Genomic DNA, 10205 nt, shown 5'->3' with positions numbered 1-10205 from the left:
AGGCTTTTGAGTTCCTCTTAACTTTCTGCCATAAGGGTGGTGTCATCTGCATATCTGAGGTTATTGATATTTCTCCCAGCAATCTTGATTCCAGCCTGTGCTTCTTCCATCCCAGCGTTTCTCATGATGTACTCTGCATATAAGTTACATAATCAGGGTGACAATATCCAGCCTTGACGTACTCCTTTTCCTATTTGGAACCAGTCTGTTGTTCCATGTCCAGTTCTAACTGTTGCTTCCTGACCTGCATATAGGTTTCTCAAGAGTCAGGTCAGTTGGTCTGGTATTCCCATCTCTTTCAGAATTTTCCACAGTTTATTGTGATCCACACAGTCAAAGGCTTTGGCATAGTCAATAAAGCAGAAATAGATGTTTTTCTGGAACTCTCTTACTTTTTCGATGATCCAGTGGATGTTGGCAATTTGATCTCTGTTTCCTTTTCTAAAACCAGCTTGAACATCTGGAAGTTCTTGGTTCACGTATTGCTGAAGCCTGGCTTGGAGAATTTTGAGTATTACTTTACTAGCGTGTAACATGAGTGCAATAGTGTGGTAGTTTGAGCATTCTTTGGCATTGCCTTTCTTTGGGATTGGAATGAAAACTGACCTTTTCCAGTCCTGTGGCCACTGCTGAGTTTTCCAAATTTGCTGGCATGTTGAGTGCAGCACTTTCACAGCATCATCTTTCAGAATTTGAAATAGCTCAACTGGAATTCCATCACCTCCTCTAGCTTTGTTTGTAGTGATGCTTTCTAAGGCCCACTTGACTTCACATTCCAGGATGTCTGGCTCTAGGTGATTGGTCACACCATCGTGATTATCTTAATATGTGTGTTAGTATATGATATTTGTTTTTCTCTTTCTGACTTACTTCACTCTGTATAACAGGCTCTAGGTTCACCTTCCTCAGTTCAACTGACTCTAATTCATTCCTTTTTACGGCTGAGTAATATTCCATTGAATATATGCACCACAACTTCTTTATCCATTTACTGGTTGATGAGCATTTTGGTTGCTTCCATGTCCTAGCTATTGTAAATTGTGCTGCAGTAAACTTTAAGGACAATGGATATAGCCACTATGGAGAATAGTATGGAGATTCCTTAAAAAACTAGAAATAAAACTACCATATGACCCAGCAATCCCACTACTGGGCTTACACCATGAGAAATCCATAATTCATAAAGACACTTATTTCTTTGAAAGGCTTTGCCCCCTTTCAAGATTCTCTTCAGTCTGTTGACCCTCCAGCTCTACTGGGTAATGGGATTGGGTGATGGTACTACAGCTCCCTGTCTCTAACCACAGTGTTAGTCTGGATTCTGTCTTCTTGGCTCTGAGCAGCACTTCCCTTTCTCCCCAGATTCCCTTCAGCATGCTGGGTCCAAGGAGAAGCTTTTATTGTTAAATTCCTTTAGTTACAAAAGTCCCTTCCTTATTAGCGTCTAGACTAAAACGCAACCCTCATTACAAAGTGTTAGACTTTTCCTGTCTAACACCATTAAACACTCCCCTAGCACAGTAGCTCTGTATTTGTACATTTAATGCATATTTAACCACTTTAATACTCTATCCTGTGGGCTACTTATGCTCTTAGAATTCATGTGTGAAAGCGCTTCTAACTCTTGCCCACTTAAAATATGTGAACACAGCCTTTGAAAAAGTCTTTGTGTACATTTTTGAACTAGAGACCGCTGTGAACGTAACATCTGTTATTTCTTTCTAGTATTTATTTTTGGCACCATTGTGCTTCTAAAGGATAGATCATAAGGAACCAGTCATCAGGTTAGAGTTAATATTACTAATAGGAAAAATGTTATTTAAAAGCTAGATTACAGTTTCTTGAGAAGCTTTTGAAGATACAATTTTTACCTAGTTTTGTGAGTGGTAATTTATTACTCTTGTCTTAAAGTAGTCATCTTGGCATGCTGTAGAACTTTCCAGGACATTTTTGTCTGTTTGTTTGTTTTCTCTTGTAGGTCTGAATCTCCTGGAGGGACAGTCTAGGGCCATCACATGGGAACAGTTTCAGATTGTGGACAATGATGACATTCATGCTGTCCAGGTAGTCACTGTGGACGGCCTGCAGCATGGACGGCTTACTGTGAGAGGTGAAGGAACAAACTTTGTAACTTACAATCAAACCCAACAATTATTTTCTCCAAAAGCAAATCATATTTAACAGGATATATATGGTATTTCTTGGGCTCCATTTCTCAATGAATTATCATATTCCCTAGGTCCAGAGATTTTGAAACCATTGACTTTTGTAGTAGATGCTCAAATCAATGGGTGACCATTTACGAATGATATTTTATGTTTGAGCCATTATTTAAATCTCAGATTTGCTTTTTGAACCCTTCTAAATATACTCCTTAACTGATGATTTTAGCCCAGTTTAAATGCCAACACCCGCTGGATCATGGAAAAAGCAAAAGAGTTCCAGAAAAACATCTATTTCTGCTTTATTGACTATGCCAAAGCCTTTGACTGTGTGGATCACAATAAACTGTGGAAAATTCTGAAAGAGATGGGAATACCAGACCACGTGACCTGCCTCTTGAGAAATCTGTATGCAGGTCAGGAAGCAACAGCTCAAACTGGACATGGAACAACAGACTGGTTCCAAATAGGAAAAGGAGTACGTCAAGGCTGGATATTGTCACCCTGATTATGTAACTTATATGCAGAGTACATCATGAGAAATGTTGGACTGGAAGAAACACAAGCTGGAATCAAGATTGCTGGGAGAAATATCAATAACCTCAGATATGCAGATGACACCACCCTTATGGCAGAAAGTTAAGAGGAACTCAAAAGCCTCTTGATGAAAGTGAAAGTGGAGGGTGAAAAAGTTGGCTTAAAGCTCAACATTCAGAAAACGAAGATCATGGCATCTGGTCCCATCACTTCATGGGAAATGGATGGGGAAACAGTGGAAACAGTGTCAGACTTTATTTTTCTGGGCTCCAAAATCACTGCAGATGGTGACTGCAGCCATGAAATTAAAAGACGCTTACTCCTTGGAAGGAAAGTTATGTCCAACCTAGATAGCATATTCAAAAGCAGAGACATTACTCTGCCAACAAAGGTCCGTCTAGTCAAGGCTATGGTTTTTCCTGTGGTCATGTATGGATGTGAGAGTTGGACTGTGAAGAAGGCTGAGTGCCGAAGAATTGATGCTTTTGAACTGTGGTGTTGGAGAAGACTCTTGAGAGTCCCTTGGACTGCAAGGAGATCCAACCAGTCCATTCTGAAGGAGATCAGCCCTGAGATTTCTTTGGAAGGAATGATGCTAAAGCTGAAACTCCAGTACTTTGGCCACCTCATGCAAAGAGTTGACTCATTGGAAAAGAGTCTGATGCTGGGAGGGATTGGGGGTGGGAGGAGAAGGGGATGACAGAGGATGAGATGGCTGGATGGCATCACTGACTCGATGGACGTGAGTCTGAGTGAACTCCCGGATTTGGTGATAGACAGGGAGGTCTGGCGTGCTGCAGTTCATGGGGTCGCAAAGAGTCAGACACGACTGAGCGACTGAACTGAACTGAACTGAAAGACAAAATATGTCCTTTTCAATTCTCTGGTTCAGAGAAATGCAGTGAAAAACAGAAAAACATGTTGTTAATACTTTAGTAGTAATTATGCTCTTATGTTATTAGTAGCAGCTACCTTAGTTTAAAAGAAATGGTTTTATAACTATAAGGGTGGTAGTTAACAAAGTAATGGCCCTAATAAAAATATCCATAGTTAATAGTAATATAGTCTATTCCTTATAATGAGCTCAGAGGAATTAATTGTTATCATCTTAGTTTACCTATTTGTAAAGCAGAAAGAGAACTCTTGTTTACCACTATATGTGATTAGGAATTCTTAAAAAAATGAAATAGAAATAAAAATGATAAATTCTTTTGCCTAATCCTAGGACAATGGGATCTTAGCTCAAGCTGGATGTATAAATTAGGATGGGTATTCAGTTGCATGTAAGAAAACTCCAACTATAGCAACTTTAACCTCAAGAGTTGCTTTCTTCTTGTGACAAGTTACACAGAGGTGGATATTCTGTATTTATGATGCCAGCAGCTCTTTTCTGCCCTGTCAGTGGTCACAGAATGGTACCTACACATCTAGGTTTCTAATGAGCATTAGGGGAAGGAGCAAAGAAAAAGAAGAATAAAAAAAAGCTATGCCACCCAAGCTTGCTCTGTTTAACAACTTTTCCCAGGAGCCTGAAGAAATGAAGTCTAGTTATATCTCTTACCTAGTTACATACTATCCCCTAGGTGCAACAGAGTCTGGGAACCTGAGTATTTTTAAATGGTTATGTCGCCATTCCAAATGAGACTAGGATTCTGGTACTGAGAAGGAGGAGAAAGTGGCTGATGGGCAAGTAACCCATAGTGTTCACTATACTCATGTTTAATCTACAAAACCATCTGGAGTGGGAAAAGCTATGGGCCATCTGCAGAAAGAATTGAAATATTAGTAGTTTGTGCAGAGTGAAGCAATGTTTATCAATATTATAGAAATGAAGCGGAGAGTCATACCCCATAATGATATTCTGGCTCAGAGGAGGCAGAAAATAGTACAAAGATTTGTTAAGCATTTACTTTGTGCCCAATTGTGCAAAGCATTCTACATACTTTATCGCACATCCACTTTATGAAGCAAGGTACTATTATTCTTACTTTGCAAATTAGAACTTGAGACTAAGAGAAATTGACTTGTCTAAGGTCTAGAAAGTGGCTGAGCTGGCATGTGAACTCAAGCCATTTGCCACCACAACTCAAGCTCTTGGTCATTAAGCCAGTGATTCACAAACATTAGCACACATTAGACTCCTGGAGGGCTTGATAAAACATGAATTGCTGAGTTCCAGTAGCAGAATTTCTGATTCAGTAGGTCTGGGGTAGGGCCTGAGAACTTGCATTTATAATGACTTCCCAAATGGTGCTGATGTTGCTAGTTTGAAGCCACTACTCTAAGAAGTGCTGTCGGCTGATAACAATGAATTGAAAAACAATTAATACTTATTGTAGATACACAATGTTTGAGCTCTCTCATTCTTAAGGGGGAATGTTAGGTAGGTATTATTATCTCTGTTTTATATATGGGTCTCAAATAAATTAAATACCTTGCCTAAGCCCACCCTGCTAATAAGTGTTACAACTAGCTAGTATTCAAAACTGGGTCTTTGGAGCCCCAGAGCCCACTAAGCAATCTATGGTTTTTTCCAGGTGAGGAAAGTTTTGGCTGCCCTACTTTCCATTTCACACCCGCTCCTGTAGTGCTGCTTTTACTAACCTGCTGCCTCCATATATTTCTCATTCTGCCTCATCTCTGTTCTTTCCATCAGCGGGGAAGGGGTTTCTCTTCACCGTGGCTGACCTTCAGGCTGGAGTCGTTCGATATCATCATGATGACAGTGACTCCACCAAAGACTTTGTGGTCTTCAGGATATTTGACAGCCAGCACAGCATCCAACATAAGTTTCCCATCAACATCTTGCCCAAAGATGACAGTCCGCCATTTCTCATAACAAATGTTGTGATTGAACTGGAGGAGGGGCAGACCATACTAATCCAGGGTTCCATGCTGAGAGCTTCAGACATGGACTCCAGTGATGACTACATCTTCTTTAATATCACGAAACCCCCACAAGCTGGAGAGATCATGAAGAAACCAGCACCAGGACTGATAGGTGAGTGTTGGGTAGTTAAAATCATTTGTGTCAGAATTTGTGCTAAGAGAGACATCAAGTTTATGGGGTAAGATTCTATTATTATTATTATTCCCATTTCACTGATGGGAAGACTGAGACTTAGATTAAGTTGATCTATCCATCTGGAATCTAGAAACTTCCAGAACTGGGCCTCAAGGTAACCGTTACACTATGAAATATTAAGTCTGAAATGCAAGGTGATAGGACAAATAAGGTTGAAGAGATATTTTGACCTATTCTAGATTATTCATAAAAACTTTCATGAATAACTTTTATTTACATTTTGTTAGAATAATTTCACAACTACTTTTTGAAGTAGATAGGTAAGGAGCTTGACAAAATAGGCGTCAAGCAGTTTTACCTAAGACTATTTGTCTTTTAAGCATATTTGATTTTATTTTTAATAGATTATTTAAAGATTGGTATAGTTGATGTACAATATTATATAAGTTTTAGGTGTACAGCATAGTGATCTACAATTTTTGAATGTTATACTCCATTTATTGTTATTATAAGATATGGTTCTATTCCCTGTGTTGTATAATGTATTTTGAAGCTGATTTATTTTATGCATAGTAGTTGACATAGCAGTTAGTCCCCCTTAATCCCATACCCCTATATTGCCCCTCTCCCTTCACTCTCTGCACAGGTAGTCACTCATTTGTTCTCTATATCTGTGGGTCTCTTTCTTTTTTTGTTACATTCACTAGTTTGTTTTACTTTTTAGATTCCACATGTAAGTGATATCATATAGTATTTGTCTTTCTCTGGTTGACATTTCATTTATCATAATACCTTTCAAGTTCATCTATGTTGTTTTAAGTGGCATAATTTCATTCTTTTTAACAGCTGAGTTGTATTCCACTATATGTGTTTGTGTGTGTGAATGGTGCATCTTCTTTGTCCATTCGTTTATTAATGTCCACTTGGGTTGCTTCCATATCGAGGCAATTGTAAATAGTGCTGCAATATACATTGGAGTGCACATATCTTTTCAAATTAGTGTTTTCATTTTTTTCAAGTATATATCTAGGAGTGGAGTTGCTGGGATATATGGTAAATTCTATGTCTAGTTTTTTAAGAAACTTTCATACTGCTTACCACAGTAGCTATATCAATTTACATCCCACCAATGGTGTACAAGATTTCCTTTTCTCCACATTCTTGCCAGCATTTCTTATTTGTGTTAGCCATTTCTTAGTTGTGATGGCCATTCTGACAGGTGTGAAATGATATCTCATTTGCATTTCTTTGATGATTAGTGGTATTGAGCATCTTTTCATATGCTTGTTGGCAATCTGTAAGTCTTCTGTGGGAAAATGTCTATTCCAGTCTTCTGCCATTTTTAATTGGGTTTTTGTTACTTTGCAGTTGAGTTATATGAGCTGTTTGTGTATTTTGGATTTTAATCCCTTAAATGTCATATTATTTGCAAATATTTTCTCCCATTCAGGAGATTGTTTTTTTGTTGTGGTGATAGTTTCTTTCACTGCACTTTTAAGTTGAACTAGGTCCCATTTGTTTATTTTTGCTTTAGGAGACACATCCAAAAAAAAAACCATCAGTATAGTTTATGTCAAGGAGTGTTCTGCCTTAGTTTTCTTCCAGGGGTTTTATGGTTTCAGGTCTTACATTTAGATCTATAGTCCATTTTGAGCTTATTTTTGTCTATGGTATTAGTTCAAAGCACAGTTGTGTCCAATTCTTTGTGACCCCATGAACTGTAGCCCACCAGATTCCTCTGTCCATGGGATTTTCCAGGCAAGAATTCTCTAGGGGATCTTCCTGACCCAGGGATCAAACCTGGTTGTCCTGCACTGCAGGAAGACTCTTTACCATCTGAGCCACCAGGAAAGCCATATGGTGTTAGAGAATGGTCTAATTTCATGGTCTAATTTCATGGTTTTACACGTAACTGTCCAGTTTTCCCAGCACCACTTATTGAAGAGACTGTCTTTTCTCTACTGTATAGTGTTGCCTCCTTTGTTGTAGATTAATTGCGTATAAGTGGTGGGTTTATCTCTGGGCTCTCTATTTTGTTCCATTGATCTGTGTGTCTGCTGTGTGCCAGTGTCATACTGTTTTGATTACTGTAGCTTTGTAGTATAGTCTGAAGTCACTGTGTGTCTCCTCCAGCTCTGTTCTTCTTTCTCAAGATTGCTTTGACAATCTGGGGTTTGGTGTTTCCATACAAATTATACAATTATTTGTTCTAGTTATGTGTCTTAATTTCAGATACATTTTAATAACCCTGTACTCTTCTCTCCTCACTGCTTTCGATGTCATGGTGGTGGTGGTTTAGTTGCTAAGTTGTGTCCAGCCCTTGCAACCCCATGGACTCCTCTGTCCATAGGATTTCCAAGGCAAGAATAATGGAGTGGGTTTCCATTTCCTTCTCCAGAGGATTTTCTGACCCAGGGATTGGACCTGTGTCTCCTGTGTTGGCAGGCAGATTCTTTACTGCTAAGCCACCAGGGAAGCCCTTTTGATGTCATATATTACATCTAATTGTTTTATGAATCCCTTAACTGCTTATTGTGGATATAGATGATTTTACCACTTTTGGTTTTTAATCTTCCTCATATCTTTGTGTGTGAATGATTTATTAACTTTGTTCTCCATCACATCTGAACAAGAGTCTTGCTGGGGTAGAATATTCTTGGTTGTAGGTTTTTCTGTTTCATCACTTTAAATATATTGTGCCACTCTCTTTTTGCCTGCAGAATTTTCGTTGAAATTCACCTGATAGCTTTATGTGGGGTTCCTTTATAAATTATTTGTTGCTTTTCCCTTGCTGCTTTTAATATTGTCTTTATATTTAATTTTGCCATTATAATTATAATGTGTCTTGTTGTGTTCCTCTTTGAGTGAATCCTGTATAGGACTCCCTGTACTCCCTAAACTTAGACAGCTATTTTCTTTACCAGGTTAGGGAAGTTTTTGACTTATGTTTTCAAATATGTTGAGAGGTTCTCTCTCTCTTCTCCTTCTGCAACTCCTATAATGTGAATATTAGGGTGGTTGATGTTGTCCCAGAGGTCTCTCAAACCGTCCTCATTTCTTTTCATTCTTCTTTCTTTTGTTTACTTAGCAGCAGTGATTTCTACTACTCTGTCTTCCAGCATGCTGATCAGTTCCTCTGTATCATTTAGTCTACTCTTGATTCCTTCTAGGATATTTTTCACTTCAGTTATTGTATTCTTCATCTCTGTCTGGATGTCCTTCATATTTTTTAACTTTTCATTAAAAAAAAATTTTCTCACTTTGTGCATCCATTTTTCTCTTGGGTTCTTTGATCATCTTTATAATCACTACCTTGAACTCTTTCTCGGGTAGATTGCCTATCTCTACTTTGGTTAGTTATTCTTATGGGGTTTTATCTTATTTGTTTGAAACACGTTCCTTTGTTGCGTCCTTTTACCTAGATTGCTGTCTTTATTTTTATGTGTCTGGTAGGTTAGTTATGCTTTCTGACCTTGGAGAAGCAGCCCTTTGTAGGAGACATCATATGTGTCCTAGCAACACATCCCCCTCTCATTACCCAAGTGATATGCTCTAGGGGATGTGTGTGTCTTCCTATCGTGCTGGGCTGACTATGTAGGCAGTCTTATATGCTTGGTTTATTCCCTGTCCAGTTGGTTGCCAGGCCCTGCGTTGTGTGGAGGTTGCTGGCTGCTGGTTGGTGGGACTGGTCACAAGGTGGCACTGTTGGGTCAAGATCCAGGAGACTCTGGGGCTGTTACCACCCAATGGTGGGTAGAACCAGGTCTTAGGGCTAGTGTGGCCCACTGGCAAGCAGAGTCAGATACTCGAGTCTAGTTACAGGACCTAGGGGTCCTAGAGCTGGTTTTGCATCACTGGTGCACGGGACTACTTCCTAACGCTGTTGAATGCAGGGTCTGGGGAATCCTGAAGCTTGTGTTGGTTTGCTAGTGGACAGGACCATGGTCCAGTTGGTCAGGATGTGTTTGCAGGCTGCATATTTGTGGTTTTATGCAGTTATTACCTGTCCAGTGGTGGATACAACTACTTCAGAGGCTACAGTAGGCTCCCTGGAGATTGGGTCTGGGGTCCAGGCTATTCTGGAGTTGGTGTCTACCCAGAGATGGCTGGTGCTGGGTCCTGCACTCTCTGGTGGGCAGAGCTGTGTCCAGAGGCAACTGTTGGCTCAGGAGGTCTTAAGACAGCCTGAGTGAGGTTGTGTCCCTACCCAGTTAGTTGCTTGGCCTGAGGCATCCCAGCACAGGAGCCCCCAGGCCTGTGGGCTGGATTGGGGCTTGGTTTTAGCCCTAATAAGCTAGAGGGAGGATTCCACAATGGTGCTTGCTAGAGCCAGTGTCTGTGTGGTAGAACAGGTTCCCCAAAATGACTGCTGCCAGTATCTGTGTCCCCCAGAGTGAACTGTGGTTAACTCCTGTCTCTCCAGAAGGTTCTCCTGGACAAGCAAGTGGTTCTGACCCAGTTCAGTCCACTTCAGTTCAGTC

General features: G+C 39.9%; 1 protein-coding gene across 3 annotated transcripts in view; it reads left to right on the top strand.

Annotated features, from left to right (window-relative positions):
- The window catches only part of FREM1 (FRAS1 related extracellular matrix 1), a 217979-nt gene that overhangs the window by 94206 nt on the left and 113568 nt on the right, over positions 1-10205 (top strand). For all 3 annotated transcript variants that reach the window (XM_010857025.1, XM_010857026.1, XM_010857024.1), the window contains exons 8-9: positions 1979-2110; positions 5356-5700. In XM_010857025.1, coding sequence (XP_010855327.1) covers positions 1979-2110; positions 5356-5700 — 477 coding nt within the window. The remainder of the gene's footprint in view (positions 1-1978; positions 2111-5355; positions 5701-10205) is intronic.

Source organism: Bison bison, unplaced genomic scaffold, assembly GCF_000754665.1.
Source record: "Bison bison bison isolate TAMUID 2011002044 unplaced genomic scaffold, Bison_UMD1.0 scf7180017864376, whole genome shotgun sequence".
In the NCBI taxonomy this organism is placed as follows: domain Eukaryota; kingdom Metazoa; phylum Chordata; class Mammalia; order Artiodactyla; family Bovidae; genus Bison; species Bison bison.
Note: the sequence above shows the minus strand (reverse complement) of the source record. Positions and strands in the feature narration are given on the sequence as shown.